The sequence below is a fragment of the Quercus suber genome, unplaced genomic scaffold (genome assembly GCF_002906115.3).
Source record: "Quercus suber isolate HL8 unplaced genomic scaffold, Cork oak 2.0 scaffold_543, whole genome shotgun sequence".
NCBI classification, from domain to species: domain Eukaryota; kingdom Viridiplantae; phylum Streptophyta; class Magnoliopsida; order Fagales; family Fagaceae; genus Quercus; species Quercus suber.
The window spans coordinates 47,349-68,708 of NW_027069991.1; the positions used below are offsets into that span (position 1 = coordinate 47,349).

General features: G+C 33.5%; 2 protein-coding genes and 1 long non-coding RNA gene across 3 annotated transcripts in view; 1 reads left to right on the top strand and 2 right to left on the bottom strand.

Moving 5' to 3' along the window:
- LOC112035927 (putative disease resistance protein RGA1) overlaps positions 1-21,360 on the bottom strand; it is a 46,293-nt gene that overhangs the window by 11,812 nt on the left and 13,121 nt on the right. The gene's annotated exons all lie outside the window — the stretch shown is intronic.
- The window catches only part of LOC112006258 (uncharacterized), a 57,106-nt gene that overhangs the window by 4,906 nt on the left and 30,840 nt on the right, over positions 1-21,360 (top strand). The gene's annotated exons all lie outside the window — the stretch shown is intronic.
- On the bottom strand, positions 7-10,813 carry LOC112006263 (disease resistance protein RGA2). The gene is given in 16 exon segments (XM_065764170.1): positions 7-121; positions 234-342; positions 697-819; positions 951-1,032; positions 1,464-1,571; positions 1,732-1,831; positions 1,961-2,815; positions 4,120-4,258; positions 4,850-4,959; positions 5,072-5,109; positions 5,205-5,347; positions 5,851-5,986; positions 6,132-6,206; positions 6,695-6,757; positions 6,883-6,991; positions 7,108-10,813. Coding segments are annotated over 2 exon segments (3,570 nt in total). The 5' UTR covers positions 10,674-10,813; the 3' UTR covers positions 7-121; positions 234-342; positions 697-819; positions 951-1,032; positions 1,464-1,571; positions 1,732-1,831; positions 1,961-2,815; positions 4,120-4,258; positions 4,850-4,959; positions 5,072-5,109; positions 5,205-5,347; positions 5,851-5,986; positions 6,132-6,206; positions 6,695-6,757; positions 6,883-6,987.

The following is a 21,360-nucleotide window of genomic DNA, read 5'->3' on the forward strand; positions in this document are numbered from 1 at the left end:
AAAAAAAAAAAAAAAAAACAAACAAACAAACAAACATTCACTCTTAACTCTTGCCTGCTTTAGAATTCAATTCTCCCCAGGATTTTGCATATAGAATCCAATAAATGATAAACTCGTCAACCTGAAACCAAAGGATAAAATTAAGAGAGAACTAGATTAGTATTTGATAAATTTGGTTCTGTAGTAACTAGCTATATATTCAGACCTTGTTTTTTAGTTTAATTAATACTTACATCTTTATTGAGAAACCTGTAGAAACACTGGAGTTATATCCTTCCAAAAGAAATTCCAATCTCTAGGATGGGATGTGAGCATCATAGTGCACTCTTGACCTATATCCTCCTGCATTTTTCAAATATGTGAGAAAAGATATACAAACAAGTTTCCAATCATATGTTTCTTATTATTTTGGTTCACAAGAATTAAAATCCTCCTCTTCCTCTCCCTTTCCCATTCAACCGATAAAGCAGAATTTCTTCAAACAAGCACTATGATGCATGCATATCTCTTTTGCTATACAAACTGGTGAAATAGCTCCCGCATTACCAGGGAAATATCTTTGGATATTTAGAAGGAAAAAAAAAATGTAAAAAATATCAAACAGGAGAAGTAAAAGTTGCAAATCTAAGGTCCTAAAATATACAAAAGCAGTGGTTAAAAGTTATAGCCATTATGATTTTAGATACGTTTGCTCACCTTTCATAGGAGTCTTGAGGCTATTTGCACACTTTATGAAAGCAATCATCCCTGTATCTCAATGTACTTAGCACTACATCATTTATACAAAGGGTCCTATATATTTACTCTTTACTTCTAGTCCTGTACCAGTGTATATGAAATACAATAAAACAAGAATTGATAATTCAGATCTTGAAGATGTGAAAGAAGAAACGAAAGAAAAAAAGGACAAAGAACACTGGAGAGGGAGGTTAGGATATTGTATAAGCTACCTCCAAAGATAATTCAGATGAGAAAGCCACTTAGTTGTAAAAAGCTGGCCATACAAATGTACATGATAAAAGCCTGAAACACCTGCATTAAAATGATGCATCAGGTTCTGCTCTTACTATTAGTAGAAAAAAATAGCTTAAAAAAAAAGGATGTCTCGACTACAATAATTAGTTTGTAATGACAATAACAATAATTAATAGGTGCTTGATATTTGATGTTATAAATCATATCAGCAGTAGAATTCTTTTCTTTTAGCTCAAACCAACCAACAATATTAAAATCAACAAAGTGAGAAAACTTTTAGTTAGTTCGTTGTTTTGGTAACATTTTCCTTCTAAATATCAAGATACTCTGCAAAAATAAAACCATGATGCTTAAAAATAATATTTTATTATAAAGCATGATGTCATAGTGATTTAACTTAGATAACAAATTGTGATACATGGTATTATCTGTAGACATAACAGAAAATTGGAAGGTTATATATAAAAAGGAATTAAAGAACAGAATACCTGTACAGTGAGCTGATTCCAATGGCTTGGTTACCAGATTCCAGTGCCGAATGCAACTTTGCCTTTATTCAATTCTCCTACTAATATTAGCTTTTGCCAATTTTGAATCTGTTTAAACAACGAGAAACAAAGTCCATCAAATACATCACCTCTTCATCAACCCAGTTGAAAATACAAAGATGGAATTTATTTGAACGTAAGAAACTGGATGAAGGAAAATTGAGCAGATAAAGGGGGGAAAAGGAAAAGAAAAGAAAGTTGATATTACCAGTGAGTGAGTTGTTGAGTTGTTGAACAATTGCAGCACCCAAAAGCTTTAATCAAGTCCCAATTGCAGCACCCAAAGGTTTCATTTGGTTATTCTTCATCTGAAATTTAATCACCAAGAAATACAGACGTTGAGAGAGAACAATGGAGAAGAAGAACTTTTGGATTTTTTTTTTTTTTTTTTTTTTAATAATCCAAGGTTGGGAGTAAAATGGTAGACTTTTATATACCTGGCTCTTCTTCTTGCTCAGACAGATGTCCTTTCAAATTGGGAATGTGAGAAATTTTATGCCAATCTTCCCCGATTTGCTTCTTGCATCTTTTCAGTAAGATGTTGAAGAAATTTTCTACCAATCCATGATTATTGCCAAAACAATGAAGAAAAGAAAGATAAATTAAAAAGAGAAGGTAGAAAGTAATACTTTTTCTACCATATTTGTGAGTGCCAGGAGGGGGGGCAGTCCAGCACACAGCTGGGTTGGATTTCAGCTCAAATGTAGTTGATAATGATAAGGCACCTTTGTAGTCCTTGACAGTTCTCCAGCAGTTTCCCCTAATTGGATGGGAAGTGATGAGGTTGACTCATGTCATTTGATTCCGGTCGTACCAAATAGGCCAGGCTGTGACAAAAAAAGTTTCCAAGTCTTGAGTGGTGCCATTGGTGATGAACTGAAGTGCTAGATCAGTAAAATCCCCAGAATTTGTCTCCTAATCCACTGGACAGTTTAGCCAATTGCTCCACACCTCTTTGGGAGTGTCACAGTGTATGAGGGCATGCAGAGTACTTTCAGAACACAAGTCACACACAGGGCAAATACCATCTGTGCTTTTACTACTCTGGTTCTTAGGAAATGCAAAGTGGGGAGGGCATTCATGCAGGCACACCAGGCGAAGATTCTGATCTTTGCTGGGATGTTGAGATGCCACATCCTTTTCCAGAGAGAGGAGCGAGGATCATCTCTTGAGCTTTCACCCTCATTAAATGAAAGGTTCTTCTAACAACATCAACCTTCCAACGCCTTGTGTCTTCACCAATAAGTGCCGAGACCATGGGGAAATATCTTCAATATCTTCAAATAACAATTCTGATGCATGCATAATAATACTTAGAAACAGATACAAGCATGACAAGCAAAAATTTACAAACTTAATGTACTAGAATACAAACGCAACTGTTCAGCCATTACTAATTCAGATACATAGGCTCACCTCTCACAGGAGTCATGAGTTTATTTACGTACTTTGTCAAAGTAATTATCATGTATCTCAATGTAAGTATGGAATTAGAAAGCACTACATCACCTTAAACATGGGTTATCATTTACTCTACACTTCTCATCATATTAGCACGTGAAATGGAACAAATCAAGAATAGATATTAGTACATAAACTGACAACAAGAAGTCATGTGGAATGAAAAACAATCTACAAGTAAATCAGGTCTTATAGAGGTGAAAGAAGAAACAAGGGGGAAATGACAAAAAAGACTCTAGAGAGATAAATTAGGATATCGTATGAGTTGCCTCTTTGGATGGTTCACTAAAGGAAGCTATGGATTGTTGTGAGAAACTGCCAACATGAATGTACATGATAAAAGCTTGAAATTGCACACATTAAAATGATGCATCAAGTTCTATTGCTAATATCTCCTGATGCATCAAGTTCTGTTGCTAATATCTCTATAGGAAGGATTGCTTTACAAAACAATAGTGCTAACTAACTATATTATTTAGTCTGTCATAGCAACACCAATAATTAAAAGATTTTTGGATCTCTAGTTTTATAATATATGATAATTAGTGTTATGAAACAAATGCCAGAGATTTTTTTTTTTTTTTTAATCTTTTTCTTTCCCAAGCAACCTATAATACAAAAATTGATAGTGAAAAAAATATAGTAGTTTGCTGTTTTGATAACATATAGGAATATTTTCCAATTTGTTTGAATTTATCAAATGATTTTAAAAAATTGGGCTGTGTTTTCAAATAAGACCAAGCTACAAGAGAAAATTGCTAGTCATTATTATTATTATGATTGTGATTTGAAGATATAACAGCAAGTTGGGTGCTTACATATAAAAAGGATTTGAAACAGCAAAATTGCTGTACAATGAGCTAATTCCAGCAGCATGGTTGCAAAATTTAATTCTCCCTGCAATATTACCTCTACATCATCTTGAGCCAAATTTTACTCGGTTTAAACAATATTTGAAGCACATCAAATACATCATGTCATCACACAATTTGAGATACAGAGATGCAATTTATTAGAATGAAGAAAATGTTGAAGGAAAAGTCACATGTTCTTTATTAAAATGCAAAAGTCATAAATTAAATATTTAAGATCCTAAGAGCAGATAAAGGGTAAAAAAAGGAAATGAGAAAAATACCAGTGAGTTCGGTCAAATAAGCCTTGGTATCCATTCCAACATCCCGCGACCAAAAAGAGAGGAAGTTCATGTTTAAAAGAATCGATCTTAGTCGTTTACGTGAACAGTCTTTCCTTCACCTTGAAAGCCAACTTCTGCCCTGAAAAGAATTTACTTATATAACATAATTGGAAATTTTAATGAAAATGAAGAAAAAGGGACCAATTTGTGTAAAGACCTTATAATTTTACTTTGAAACTCAAATCACTGGAAATAAAATCATTTATTCTCTTCTGTCTGATAGCTATTGTTGTCTAGTATTCAATTTAAAAGCCATTAGAAAGGTTATGAACTACTGTTCTTGAGAATAGAAGGTGCTAGATTTTATTTTATTTTATTTTTGGGTAATCAGGCAGAAATTTCATTGAAACCAAGCCAAAAGCCAGCAACTCAAATACAACAGCAAGTCTGAAGCAGCAGACAGAGCACTAAGACAATTACAACTCAGGAAAACAAAAGAATGACTCTTTACAGCTGCAATACAAATACCCCAGCAAGCCTAAACCTATCTGACAGAGCACTAAACAAAAAATTCCAACAAGGTGTTAGATTCATGCGATATTTCACAGGTGCCATATCTCTAATATAACTCCATGGTATGCTAAGCAACCTTAAGAAATTAATCCAAAGATGAAATAAATGCCTTCTTTATTAAGTAACGGAACTCTCCAAGCAACCCTTGTTCACATACTTTTACTGGTTGAGAAGTCCAAAAATCATTCACCATGAAATTAAGCTATCCTTAAAAGCAGGTAATACTTTGAGTGGTAACACCAAGCTATAGCTTTCATCCATGGTAACCTATCAGACCAAAGTTTGCGAAATAAAAAGGTGAATAAGTGAGTGAATAAGTTTTCCACCATATTTCAAAAAAGGAAAAAGTTTTGAGAGGAAATGAGGATCCATAGCTAACCTCAAAACTTGGGAATAACGCTTAGTTGATGATGTTGCCTATCATGTTGCCAGGAAAAAAAAAAATTTTAACTCAAAAATTGAAGCCAAACCTATGAGGAAAGATATAATGTGGTAAGGAATGAGATAGTTACCATTATTTTCTCCTTGTTTCTGTGTAAACTTCGCATAGTCTAGTTTGGAAAAAAAACATGCACTTTTAAATTCTTGCCTACTTTAGTATTCAATCTCCTCAGGTTTTTGCATATAGAGCCCAATAAATGATAAACCCATCAACCTGAAACCAAAGGGTAAATTAAAGAGTGAACGAGATTAGTATCTGAGAAATTTGGTTCTGTAGTATACTAACTGTATATTTGGACCTTGTCTTTTTGTACTTATATAAAAAAAAAAAAAGTACTTGAGAAATTTGGAGGGATATGAGAAACCTGTATACACACTAGAGCTAAATCCTTCCAAAATAAATTTCAATCTTTGGGATGTGAGCAGCTTAATGCACTCATGACCTATTTCCTTTCCCATTCAATAGATAAAGCTAAAATGTCTCAAAAAAAGCACTATGATGCAAACACATCTTGTTTGCTATACAAACTGGTGAAACAGCTCCCACATTACTAGGGGAAGTATCATTGGATATTTAGAGGGGGGAAAAAAAAAGGACATAAAGAAATTATACCTAGAAACAGAATTAGACAGGAGAAGTAAAAGTTGCAAATATAAAATACTAAAATATACAAAAGCAGTAATTAAACCATTACAATTTTAGATAAGTAGGCTTACCTTTCACAGGAGTCTTGAGGCTATATGCAGACTATATGAAAGCAAACATCCCTGTATCTCAATGTACTTTGAGATTAAAAGCGCTATATCACTTATACATGGGGCCCTATATTTACTCTCCACTTCTTGTCTTGTGCTGATGCATGTGAAATACAATAAAACAAGAATTGATGTTAGTATCTGAAGATGCAAAGATGCGGAAGAAGATGCGAAAGATGAAACAAAAGAAATAAGGACAAAGGACTCTTGAGAGGGAGGTTAGGATATTGTATACGAGTTACCTCCATTGATGAATCACTTGAGAAAGCCACATATTGTTGTTGAAAGCAGGCTATATAAATGTACATGATAAAATCCTGCAGTACTCGCATTAAAATGATGCATCAATTTCTATTGTTACTATCAGTAGAAGAACTAGCTTTTAAAAAATAAAAATAAATAATAAATAATTTGTCTTGACTGCAGTATTTAGTCTGTAATGAAAATAAAAATAATGAATTGGTGCTTGATCTCTATAAAGTATATTTGGTGTTATAATTTATAAAACAGGTCAATGGTAGAATTCATGTTTTTTTCAGCTCAAATCAGCCAACAATATTAAAATCAACAAACTGAGAAAACTTAGATAGTTTGATGTTTCGGTAACATATAGTAACATTTTCCTTCTAAATATCAACTTATCAAGCTACATTTCAAAATAAAACCATGATGCTTGAAAATTATATTTTGCTACAAAGCATGATCCCATAGTGATTTAACTTAGATAACAAATTGTGATAAATGGCATTATTTGTAGACATAACAGAAAATTGGAAGCTTATATATTTAAAAAGTAATTGAATACCTGTACAATGAGCTGAATCCTATGGAACAGTTGCCCAGTTTAATTCTACTAGTAATATTGACTCTGTTTGCACAATGGGTAATAAAAGAAAGTTAACATTAGTTTTTTTTCCAAAACATAATTTAAAAAATGAGAATATTATGAGCAGAAAAAGGGGGAAAAGGAAAAGAAAAGAAAGGAGATAGTACCAGTGAGTGAGTTGTTGAGTTGTTGAATAATTGCAGCACCCAAAAGCTTTGATTAAGTCCCAATTCTGACAAGCAGGTTTCTTTGCTTCTTCATTTGGTTCTTCTTCATCTGAAATTAAATCACCAAGAAATACAGACGTTGAGAGAGAACAATGGAGAAGAAGAATTATGCTTTTGGATTTCGTTTAAGCGAAGGTAGGGAGTAAAATGGTGACTTCTACATACCTGGCTCTTCTTTCTTGCCGAGACAGATCTCCTTGCAAATTGGGAATGTGAGAAATTTTATGCCAATCTTCCCCGATGCATCTTTTCAGTAAGATGGGACAATTATAAATATGTAGTGTTTGCAAAGAGGTAAGGGCACCGATTCCTTCTGGCAATGATTCCAATTTAGGGCAAGTCTGAATATTTAGTGTTTGCAAAGAGGTAAGGGCACCGATTACTTCTGGCAATGATTCCAATTTAGGGCAATGCAGAATTTTTAGTGTTTGCAAAGAGGTAAGGGCACCGATTCCTTCTGGCAATGATTCCAATTTAGGAAAATCAAAAATTTCTAGTGTTTGCAAAGAGGTAAGGGCACCGATTCCTTCTGGCAATGATTCCAAATTAGGGCATTCCCTAATTTCAAGTGATTGAAGAGATATAAGTTTGCAGATCCACTCCGGTATAGCTATCAAACTATCACAGATCGAAATATTGAGTTTTTGTAGAGAGCTGACATATTGAAGCCCCATCGGGAGAGAGACCAACTTCGGAAGGGCAAAGAATTCCAAAGAGAGAAGGGTCGTAAGTCCTTGCCATTCCATCTCATCCCAATCATTGAATAAATCAACCACCTTAGAGTTCCCAACTAACAGATGTTGAAGTGCCGTAAGATATCGAATGCCTTGAGGAAGAGGACAGTTGATTAGATATAGAGTACGGAGAGAAATGAGATTTGGTAGGCACTCCTCTGGCAAAGCTTCTTCTATTCTCATGTAACTTAATTTGGAGAGAGGGGCAACAATTGTAGAAGAAGAAGAAGAAGAAGCAATTGATGGTAGATTCCCTGAACAAGTCTTGTTGTTTATCATCATCCTCTCCAGTGACTGCTTCAAGCTACACCTTGCTAGCCTCAAACTTTCGAGATATGGAAAGAAAGGAAAGGAAGTCAGCTGAGGGCAATACTCAATATCTAAATCAGAAAGACGAGGAAATGAAGGAAGAGAATCCCTCCTTCCTCGCCACCATCCCTTTAAATTAGGGCAAAACCAAATACCGAGTGACTCCAAAGATGGGTAGAATAAAGAATCACTGTAATCTCTCTCTGAATCTGATATGTGGTCTAAACAATCCAATCGGTTCAGATAGATAATTTTGAGAGAAGGCAATTGGTCCAACGGTGGAAGATATTGACATTTATTGCACAAATATAATTCAAATTGGACAAGATTTGTGAGCAACGCCAGCCAACGTGGAAATATCACTCCCCCATATCTGTTTAAAGTCAGTGCTTTGAGATTTATATGTGGTTGCAAGGCTTCCAATGACATGTCATCATAAGTAGCACCCATCTCATTAATGTCTTCTTCTACCCACTTCAAGTCCAACCTATCAAGCCATTGTTTCTCTTTCAAATTTGCATCCTTATACTCTAAAGGGGCATCTTTTACTTGTTTGAGATTTTCGATTGACAGATTTCCTCTTAATTCATTTAGCCTGTTAAGTTCCTTCAATTCACCGTAACTCCTAGGCACTGAATCAATCTTACCCTTACTCATCACAAATCTTGACAATGTTTGTAGATTAGTCAATTGGCCCAGTCCATTTGGCATATGAGTCAACCTGTGGCACTCATCAATCTCAAGAAACTTGAGGTTGACTAATTTGTAAATATCTTTTGGCAATTCTTTAAGTTTAGAACACCAAGAGAGTTTAAGTGTTTGCAAATTGTACAACTTGACAATAGAATTCGGAAGCGTCTCAATGTCATTAGTAGAAAGATCAAGATATCTTAGATGCTTCAATTTTTTGATAGAACTTGGAATTGTTTTAATTCCCATGCTATGCAAATCCAACAAGCGTATGAACTTTAAACTTGCCACAATTGCACTATAAGTTGAACTATCCAAATTTGAAGTACAATACCATGGTTGACATGGCAAAAGAAATGTCTTTATCCTTCTTGCCCTATATAATGAGATTGGAATCTCCGATGATGAGGATAATATATGCCCAAATGACACATGATGAATTTTCTCGTCAATGTCTGTCTCTTTTGAATAAATGGTAGTGCTCTCTGATCCCATTACTTTTATTGCTAAATCATGCATGAGATCATGTATTTTGAATTTTGAAATATTGCCAAGTTCATCTTCTTCAACTTCTTGAAAGAACGATCTCCAAAGCAAATCCATAAAATACTCATCACCAACATCTTCTGGACATTTCTTTTCGTTATACAATTTGATGAATCCTTGTGCCATCCACATATAAATCAAACTCACCTTTTCAATCTTATAATCCTTTGGAAATATACTACAAAAAGCAAAGCATTGCTTCAAATGTGATGGAAGATGATCGTAACTCAACTTTAATGTTAGTAAAATATCACTGCCTTTCTCAGATATATTCAAAAGTTCATTGTTTTTGAACGATAGCCACTCTTTTTCGGTTTTTTTTTAATACAACAAACCTCCTATTGTTCTTATAGCAAGTGGAACCCCTCCACACTTCTTCAAAATCTCCTTCCCAATATTTTCAAAACTTGCACTCTTTTGCTCTTCACCCTCTACAAATGCCACCTTCTTAAATAGAGACCAAGACTGTGTTTCATCTAAACCCTTTAACAAGTGCGCTTCCATAGTTTGTGCAATCTCGGCCGCTATTTTAACGCGTGTAGTCAATAAAATTCCACTGCCTCTTGCGCCACCCGTCAAAATATCTTTCAAGCTAAGCCATTTATCGCGATTATCATTCCACACATCATCTAACACAAGCAAGTATCTTTTTCCATTAATTTCTTTTTGAAGATTATTGACTAATGTGTTCGTTTCAAGGTCTTTTGGTTTCTCATTTTTTATACACTCCAAGATTTTCTCAACAATTATCTTCACATCAAAATCGTCAGAGACACACACCCACAATTTTAGCTCAAAATGGTTCTTGATTTCCTCATCATTGAAGACAAGTTGAGCAACTGTAGTCTTTCCTAGTCCTCCGATACCAACTATCGGAAGGACAGAAACATTCTCCTTAACATTGGGATTCAACAGAGATTCAATAATGGCCTTCTTATCATCCTCCCTCCCAATAACACCTTCAGCACGTACAACAGAATAAGTCTGCCGTCTTGCCTCATTCCTGACTTGTATCTCCTCACGACGTTCATCCAAGTGAAACTGCCTTTCCGCAGCTATAGCAACTAGCCTCTCCCTCATCTCCTTAACCTTATGACCCATTCTAACACCATATGCAAGCTGGTTAGATTTGGAAAAGAAGATGCGTACCTTTTTGGCCTTCTTGTCACGGGTCATCACTTCCCGTCGCAAGGCCGCAGTGGAGATTTCATCCAGCAAGTCATCTGCATCACACATGGCATCCTTCAGCCTTTGCAGCCACAGTTTGATCTCTGCACTGTCGTGTTGCTTCGCCTCTGCATCCAAAATCACAGCACTGATTATGGAAACTCTCTCCTTGAGTTTGTTGATCTCGTCATTGACACCCCAAATGAGCGCAACCTCTTTGAGTGCTAGGTTGCCCGCCTTCCCAATGATTTCCTTAGCAATGTCGAACAGAACTCCTTCCGCCATTTCTTGAAGTAGAGAGAATTGAATGAATGCTAAAGCTGTCTTTGTGAGAACAGAGAACTGAGAGCAGAAGGAAGGATCTGTGATCTGTGATAAGGGATGGGAATATGCTGTTTGACTCTTTGAGTGCTTCGATGACAGTGAACTCTTAATTAGTATAATAACACGTAGTAGTGGAATACAACGATGCGAACCAAAAAAAATATACATATTTCCCCAACTGCACCGATAGCAAACCGTGTTCACTAGGTTGTTCCAATTTGCAAGGCCCACTTATTAGAGTTGATTCAGGAAGGGCTTGCAAAAGCCTAGTCCAAAAACTTCTGTTCATGGGCTTTGAGTGAGGCCCATGACTTAAAAAAAAAAAAAAAATTTGCTGATGGGATTATAAATAATAGCCTTTTTCACATAATGTAGCTTTCTTTTTGGTGAAGAAGTTTGCACCTGAGTTCACGTAATGTAGATTTTTTTTCATATGTGAACTTAAAATGGCTGGCATTATTCACCCTCACTTGTCTTTGAGGATAAAAATATAATTTCAAAAGGATAGTGATGGGACTTAGAAAGACAAAAATCTTACAACAATTTATATACCCATCGTGTCTTTTTTGGCCTATTATGAATATGTACAATGCAATGTTGCATTTGTTTATTTAGTACATTCGATTGCTAAAACTCTTCAATGCTAGTCCTTGGTTTCTTTTGGCTCTATGTTTTATTTGGGGAAGCAATTAACCCTATCCACAAGAATTAAAAGTTGAATTTATAGAATTCTTAGCGTTTCATATGAGAATTTATCATTGACATTTTTTGATGCATGACAACCTAGTATGCTGGCATTTTTCTAAGGTCTTCCCTGCTTGAATCTATCTTATCCATCTCTTAAGTATCATACCGTTAGAATCCCTATAATGGACTCATTTTTCAAGATACAAGATGTAATAGTATAAAACCATTGGTTAATTTGGTTTTAAACCATAGGTGTCCTTCACATTTAACGGTAGAAATGAATAAGTTATTATAATTTCTTAATGATGGTTCCAAAACTAGCTCTTTTTTTTCTTCTTTTTGAGGAGGTTTAGGGTTTAGGTTTTAGAAACTAGCTCTTCTTAATAAAAAAATTCTTTAAAATACTTTTTTTTTTTAATTAATGCATCAAACACTTAATTTTTTTTTTTTTTTAATTTCATAGTACAAGAATTATTATTTGGATCTTGAAATTCTAGAATAGATTTTTTGAAAAGAAAATTCTAGATTAGATGATGCTTCCATTTGTTTAATAAGATTGATTCATTCCATAATGAAAATAATTGCACAAAATTCTAGATTAGATGATGCTGCCATTTTGTTTAATATGATATCAAAGTAGTAAATGATTGATTCATTCCATAATAAAAATAATTGCACAAAATTGCAATTCTTTGATTGACACAATGGTTTACTTTGCCTTTTTATGACCAATTGTTTAGTGCACTTCCGAGCAAGTCACAATGCTTATGTTTCAATGCCTTTGTAATAGTTACCTTGTTGGTTTTTTTTTTGGGGGAAATTTATCTATTGGAGATCAAGGATATTTTTGAGCTATGGCGGTGTTGGAAGAAGCAATGAAAGCATGACTAGTGCATGATAAAATTAGGTCGGATTGGATGTCACAAGCAAGCTTCTCCAATGCAATCGAAATATTCAACAAAATGTTAGATATATTGGTGGTAGCTAATATGATTTTTCACAACTAAAAACTGGTATATTAGATATTGCACGAAAATTAATCTCACTGGGGGCCGTTGAAGAGTGAAGACTTGAAGTGCAGTATTTGTGTAAAAGATATAGCAAATTGGTTGGGGAAATCAATGCTCTTACTGCTTCTATTTTTTTACTACTACGTGTAGGTACAAAGTCATACATTTTTAAGAAGAGAAGCTAAAAACTAATGGCTCCTTTTACCTTCATATGTCATGATAAATTGAGGTGGATTGATGGTACCGCAAACCTAGTCCATGAATTGTTCTAACTCTTGTTTTATATTTCTACCCTCTCTTGGGTACAAGTTTTTTTTTTTTAGAGAGTTTCAATCTATGACGTCCACTCATGATGATAACTCTTTATCATCAGACTAAGACACCAATCAATTTTTGTGATAACTCTAGATCTCTCATTCAACCATCAAAAAACTTTACAAGTTGAACTAACTTGAATTCTCCTCTTTGGTACAAGTTTGTCCAACTAGAGAATGTTGTAATCCAAATCCCCTAACTCATTCCTAAAAGGAATTGAGGCTCGAATAGAATAGAGAGAATGCCGGCCCAAGAAGTGTAGAAAGGAAAACAAAAACGAAGGACAAACAGGGATTGTATTGTGATGATTATATCTATATAAAATATTTTAAATTTTTTTTTGAAGGATATAATATCTAAAATTTGAATAGCAATATATATATATATATATATTGTTGCTACACTCATGTTGAGCAACATTAGCATAGCATTTCAGTCCATTTCTATCCACTTTGGTCTAATTCAATCAACTTTGGTCCAATTCGAAGAATGAGAAATTTGAAAAAAAATTTAGTTGTACAAAAAAAAAGGAAAATATAAAGCTTAATAATAATAGTTAAAGGAAAATAGACCACTTCAAAAAATATTAATATCAATCAAAAACATCAAAAATAATGGGTGAATATTTAGTGTACATAAGGCTAGGCCTCTCTCCACTCTTAATGTTAAATGAAAGTAAAACCATACATCTCATTCTTCTAGAGATTATGGTGGCTTGCCCCATTGAAAGCTGTCATGGAAGGAGGAGCATAGAGAGGAGTATCCTGCTTAGGTTGTGTGCCAAGTGTGCACATACATGTTTGTTGCATTTTTTTTTTTTTTGAAGAGAACTTGTATTTCATTAACACAAGAAAAGGAGTACAACAGAGGCCAAAAGCTAACATAATCAACTTAGGCCAGATTGAAATAAATGAACTAAGCAGGGCGGAATAACACCCTTCTAGAGATTGGAAGCTTGATTACACTTAGCAAATTGGGCTAGCTCATGAGCAGCCCTGTTGTAATCCCTTTTCACATGGTAGAACGAACAGCAAGAGAAAATAGACTTCATGGACTGAATGCTTTGCACCAGATGTCCCATAATGCCACCATTGTAGGCTTGAGTAATTGCTAAAATGACTGAAGAGGCATCAGATTCGAAAATCACCTTTGACATATTCAATTCCTGAGCCAAGAGTACACCATGTTCCAAAGCAAAAAATTCCATCCACTCGGCTGGGTAGTGCATGGGCAGAGCTTTCCAAAGAGCAGCAACAACTTCACCCAACTCGTCCCGGATGATTACTCCTACACCAGAAACACCGCTGCCATCAATGGAATAGGCACCATCCACATTGATCTTGAAATAGCCCGGCGGAGGAGCAGTCCAGCCACTTTGAGAAGACGGAAGTGAGGGAAAGTCCAACGAGGAGGCCTCCCTGAAATCCTCCACCATGTTCTTAGCCATCTCCAAAACTTGCAAAGGTGACAAACTATTCTCATCATGGATGAGCTTGTTTCTATTGTACTAGATAGACCAAGAAATTGCAAAGAAAAGTTCCAGGTACATTACAGCCAGGGTAGAGCAAAGTTGGAGCACTAAATCATTGAAATATTTTGCATTTAGCAGCAAATCAATGGGACAATCTTGCCAAAGGGACCACATCGAGAGAGCAAAATCACAAGAGATTAAAGCATGAATAAGGCTTTCGGGCTCCTCATCACAGATTGGACAAACACAGGAAGTTTGAATACCTTTAGCACCCATATTTATGAGCACAGGAAGGCCATTCACACAAGCACGCCAAGAGAAAATCTTGATTTTTTTCGGAGTTTTAGAGACCAGATTTTCCTCCAAATCTGAGCATTTGGATCTTCAGAAGAACATTCCCCTTCATCCCTTGTGTCAAGGAGTTTGTTTGCGACAAAATAGGCAATCTTTATTGTGAACTCACCCCTCTTATTCCCATCCAAATGAGTTTGTCTTCAGGCAGATTGTAACTTAGGGGAATTTTTAAAATCATGTCAGTCTCAAAAAGGAAGAAGAAAGCACGGATAGTCTCTATTTTCCACCATCTAGTCACCCGATCAATAAGAGATGAGACCATTGGGTAGTCCTCAAAAGGGCGAGGAGGGGAGATGACTTTGTAAGTTGAGGGTTTGGGAGCCATTTGTCCTCCCAAATGTGGATTAGACGTCCATTTTCCACTCTCCATCTTGTACCATTACGCAAAACCTCTAGGCTGTTAAAGATACTCCGCCAGGTGTAAGATGGGTTGTCGCCTAGGTTTGCATGGAAAATATCACAAAAGGGGAAATATTTCGCCTTAAGAATACAGGCTACCAAGGAACTCGGATTTGTGAGGATTCTCCAAGCTTGTTTGTTGCTATTGGTAATCTATTTGGTTTACTCATAATTTTTTGAGGTATGTCCCTAAACCTTATATATTTATTGATTATTTGTGTTCTACTATCATGCCTTTAATTTTTACAGTAGGATCTTACCATATTTTCCATATCCATTAGAAACTTTTAAAGTATTCTTGGGTAACACGTGTTGTTTTTTCCACAAAAGTTAAGGCTCTCTCAGCAACATGTCATCCTAGTCTAAAGAAAAATCTCTCACTACTAAACGACATGACAGTTTTAGAACTTGTTTTTTCTACAACTTGTGACTTTATATTGGAGGAACATACGCAATGTTATAACGTGTTGGGTCACGTGAGGTGAGTTCCATGAATCCTTACCAAAACCTCCTTTTTTAATCCAGCAAAAATAAATAAATAACACATTGGATTTTCCTTTAGTATATTGTAGTATTGTTGAATGTGCATGTCCTATCTAATGGACGCAAAAGAAGCGGATAATGTGGCTTTGTAGCCCATTGCCATTACTTTTGCTTGGATCTTTATCTTTATTCTTGGAGATGGACTGGGCCAACTTAGATGTTTCCTACTCATCAATATAGATGCTTATCTAGCAAAAACTAACATGGATCTTACCCATCTATTTTTAAGGATGAGTTTAATTTTGTGTACGTTTAGTACAGGATTTATTATATTGAAAGAGAGTGTAGGATTTATTCTTTTTCTTTTTTCTTTTTTTCTTTTTTTTTTTGAGAATGGTGTAGGATTTATTCTGTTTAAAATAGAAACAGAATAAAAATACAATAAATTTTTAAAGAGTTGTACCAAACCAAATGCACAAAATAAGTTGGGCAATAAGTAAAACGAAATGGAGTCGCAAATAAATAGATTGCTTGAAGTGACTGTGTCATACACACTTTTCTCATAGATAAGAATGTAGGATTTTCTTGCCAAAAATATAAGTGTTCTATGTATTATCATCACAATGTATATTTTTCATAGTTTATAGTGCAAATATAAATTTTTTTAAAACTTGGTTATGTTAATAGCAATTGTTACTTTTAGGTGTTTTCAACTGGGATATCTAAAATTCAAATCCTCCATTGCTTGTTATAAACTATTGAGTTTATCCAAAAAAAAAAAAAACTCATTAATAAATACATCAACCTTAAATTGAGATGAACGAAAATAATTGGCAAAAAAGAGGACCCTATAAACACATGCCTAACTTGTCAAAAATATTTAAAAATATATATATATATATATACATATATTTTTTTTGAGAAGAAAATTATATAAAATTGAGTTCAGTCTATATCATATGCAAATTATTATGATCCAAATTCTAACAACTTATGATTACCATCTATGAATTAAAGAAGCTAGTTCAATTCTTCTATATAAAAAAAAAAGTAAGTCAAATTTATTTTATTAATTGTGTGAAAAATGTAACTATGATTTAAAGTGTACAAATCTCACCACTCTTTTCTAGTAGACATCTTCCAATTTGCTAATTAGTATATCAAAATGCTTATTATTAAGTTACATTGAAGGAAAATAAATATATATAAAAACCAGAAAAAGTCAAACTCTTACTATGAAAAAATTATGCTATAACTTTCACTTTGTTTTCTCTCATATGATATGTTTTTTAATCCGTTGAATATTTATATTATGATGACCTATTATTGTGTGAAAAAATTGAATATCGGCCTATGAATCTTAATAGTCCAGACTCCAGATAGATGATCCTCACATTATCATTTTTTTTTTTTTTTGACAATTAATACGTAAGGGTACTATACCAAGCAGGCCATATATATCCTGGATTTTATCATACTATTTGTCTAACTATATTTCCTACATATACATTTCTATGTGTATATTATAATATATATATATATATATATAGTTTAATAATAATGGTCCAAATTCCTTTAGAAATAGATAACCTTTATGAATAAATAATGTGTGCTTGCTTTTGATAGAATAAGATATTGAATTAATTTGCAATTTCCCAATGTTCAATTTTAGATATCATGCAATAGATAATTTTATTTGTTATGTTATTGTTAATGGCTTTGACCTCACAATATTGCTATTCATTTTCAAGTTAAATTTTATGCTCGAAATTGCTACATATTAATGAATTAAAAAAAAAAATCCTCATATGATTTTATATTAAAAAAATAAAAAATAAAAAAAAAACTATTGGTTTCTATATTTTTCATCATTAGAAATCATTTTGATTCTTTTTACCATTTATTTTCATGTGTTTGCATGTGATTATAAACTTTTAAAATTGCAATTAAATAGTCCTCATTTGTTTGATTACACCATATATTTCTCTAAATATTGGTATACTTGCTTATTTTAGCAACAAAAATATTGAAAATGGTGATGAGCAATGTAATATAATGTTTTTTTTTTCCCTATAGATATAGACAAATAACAAATGGTTTTTAATGTATAACATAGAATTTTTTTAGAAAATGATTAAAAATATATAATTTTTTTAGGTTGTGATGAATATCACCCAAAATCTCCTAATGGTACTTCTTTATGATTTATTGGTGAATATTTCCAATAAAATTTATTAAAGTTGTTGTTATTGGTTTATGCAATTATAATTGATTATTACTAGCTTTTTTCTCTCTCTCTCTAATTTCTAAGTGCATCTTTGCAGATTCAAGCATTTCAGAAGTGTTGACAAAATATTTCATCATATGAAGGTTGTGAAATTCACAAAATTATGTTGATAGAAATCTTTTTTTTCCTAACAAATTTACTATAGAACTAAAATTTTACATAGAAGACTATTGACAAAGTTAAGTGGTTATTTTTTTCAAACGTTTAGTTTCAAAATATTATATAAGTAAGCTATAGATTAACTTTTTACAATTTATTATATTGCACTGGAGTCACGCACACACACGCACACACATACACACAAATAATAGGAGTATCATAGGTATAAAAAAAAATGCTATAAAATTCAAACCCTTTGATAATATTTTTTAAATTTCTACGGAAATACTTATAAAAAGTAATTTGGGTGTCCAAAAGATTAATATTTATAAATTTAAAAATAAATAAAAAATTTAGGTCCTAATCAGTCCTATTCGGTCCACCTTGGTCCATTTGATCCACTTTGGTTATATTCGGTCATATCGGTCCACTTTGGTAATATTCGGTCCACTTCAGTTCTATTCAGTCTACTTCGGTCTATTCAGTCTATTTCTGTTCTATTCAGTCCATTCTGTCTACTTTGGTCTTACTCAGTCCATTTTAGTTCTAATCAGTCCATTCTGTCCACTTTGGCCATTTTCGGTCCAATTCAATCTATTTCGGTCCTATTCAGTCCATTCTGTCCACTTTGGTCTTATTCGGACCTATTCAATACACTTTTGTTCTCTTCGGTCCACTTTGCCGCAATTCAGTCTTATTTGGTCCATTATGTCTACTTTGGTCTTATTCAATGCACTTCCGTCCATTTTAGTCCTATACAGTCCATTCTGTCCTATTCAATCCAATTTGTTCCCATTCGGGTCCTTTCGGTCCTACTCAGTCCATTTTAGTCTACTTAGTCCATTCCGTCCATCTCAGTCTTTTTCGGTCCATTCAGTCCATTTGGTCATACTTGGTCCAGTTTGGTTCTATATAGTATACTTTGGTCCTAGTCGGTCTATTTCGTCCATTTTGGTCATACTCGGTCTATTCAGTCCTACTCAGTGCACTCGGTCTTACTCGATCTATTTCTCTCCTATTCCGTCCTATTCTGTCCATTTCGGTCATATTTGGTCCACTTTGGTCTTAATCAGTCTATTCTGTCCTATTCAATCTTATGCGGTCCATTTTGGTCGTACTCGTCCATTTTGGTTGTAATCGGTCCTCTTGGTCCATTTTGGTCGTATTATCATCCCAATGTGTATTTTTCGTTGTTTTTAGTGCAAAACTACAAATATCAAATTTTCATTAAATTTCGTTATGTTAATAGCAATTGTTACTAAAGAAATATATATATATATATATATTGGAATGATTGACGAAAGGCATTTTTTTTTATGACAAACATACATCAATGAAAGGCGTTGAATCATCAATTAGTAAAAAGCATTACCATATGTACCATGACCATAATGTATTGAAACATTTTACTATTTGGATGGTTGTAATTTTCTGTGTACATAAATTATAAATACACGCATATATAAATAATTTTAATAGATGGGTATAAATTAAGCATGTGTGTGATGATTTATCTTGACTCTTGTCCAATATTTGAGTACCACAATTTGGCCCAAGGAGGTTAATATCGTACCATACCGGTCGGTACGGCAGGTTTTTTTTCGTACTGATGAACTGACCGGTACCAAAAACCCCCCTTGATTTGTACCGCTCTAAGTACCGGCCCATACCGGACTATTTCAACCTTACTAGCGAAAATTGGATGTTTCAGCCAGTAAATCTAAACCGAGCCGGTACAAAAAAAAAAAAAAAACAAAAAAACAAAAAAACAAAACAAAACAAAACAAAACAAAAAAACCCAAAAATCATCAGTTTTTGTCGTCACAGCCACTCACCACCACTTCATCGGTCGGCGGTCACTCCCATGTCTCTAGCCACTTCCATTTTGTCAATCGCAGTCTCCCCACTTGCTTCAGCTTCTTCTTCCTCGCCTCTTCACTTCTCCGTTCTCTGTTTTTCTTCGACTTTTCCGCTTCTCTATTCTTTGGTTTTTCTAGTTTTGAACACCTATTGTTATATCTTGTTTTGTACGCTAGAGTCCCACTCCCATGTGAATATACTGAAGTCATTAAATGAGTCAAAATTTTTTAAAATTGTCAAACTTATCTCCAAGCACCCACGTGTATTAGTTTTAACTTTTGCACATTAATTTTTATTTCTTTTGTTTTTTCATTACTGCATTTAGTAAGCACATGTAATTAGTACTATTATTAAACTACAACTCTTCTTAAAATAAAAAGTTATACTACAACCATAATTATTAATATTTAAAGGAATTATTATTATTGGTTAGACTTTAAATTATTTTATATTTTAAAGAGAATATATAAAAAATTTTAAGAGAATATATATATTTAGCGGTAATCTCAAAACGGTACACCGGTATTAACTAGTACCCGAAATATATCGTACCGCTGGCCAAACCAGTATATCTCTGGTACAGAATTGACTTCCTTGATTTGGCCCTCTCAAACAAAAAATCCTGGCTTTGCTACCACTACGTCTTGGTATTTTTAATGGAGACATTAAAAGTTCAAATTTTCCCTTGTTATAAACCATTGAATTTATCAAAATAAAATAAAATAAAAAACTCAATAAATAAATGTATCAACCTTAAATTTCGATGAATGAAAATAACTAACAAAAGAGAGGACCCTATAAACATATGCCTAAATCATTAAAAAAAAAAAATCAAAATATATATAGAATTGAGTTCAAGTTATATCATATACAAATTATTATGATCCAAATTTTAACAACTTATGGTTACAATCTATAAATTAAAGAAGCTAATTCAATTCTTTTCCAAAAAAAAAAAATCGAATTTATTTAATTAATTTCGTGGATAAATATGTCATCTATATATAATTTTTCTGTACCCACTCTTTTCTAGTAGATATCTTCCAATTTGCTAATTAGTACATCAAAATGCTAATTATTAAGTTACATTGAAGGAAAATAAATATTATATAAATACCAGAAAAAAGCCATACTCTTACTATCAAATAATTATGATATAACTTTCACTTTATTTTCACTCATATGATAGGTTTTTAAATCCATTGAATATTTATATTATGAGGATCTATTATATTTTGTGCAAAATTGAATATTGGCCTATGAATCTTAGTAGTCCAGACTCCAAATAGATGATCGATCCTCATATCTGGAATTTGAGCCGTGTAACAGAAGGGAATATCATAAGTTGTAATTAATTGAAAAGGCTTTGGGTGTGGGCTTGGGCTTTATAGTGGATTTAAATGTATAAGAAGTGGACTTTAGTTTAAATTAGAGATAGGGCTAAAAATAATTTTAGTTTTATCAGCATTTTAAAATTGGTAAAATTATTTTAAAATTGAATTAAAAATACAGAAAATAGGATGGGAATGACATGGCTGTTGACATATGAGAATGACATGGCTATTGACGTGGCTCAATGTGAGCGTAGCAACATTAAATGCTACGCTTCAGCTTTTAATAATATATAGATTTTTTGACTTATGATGCATTTGCAAGAGTTTGTAGCGTAAAACTTTTTTTTTT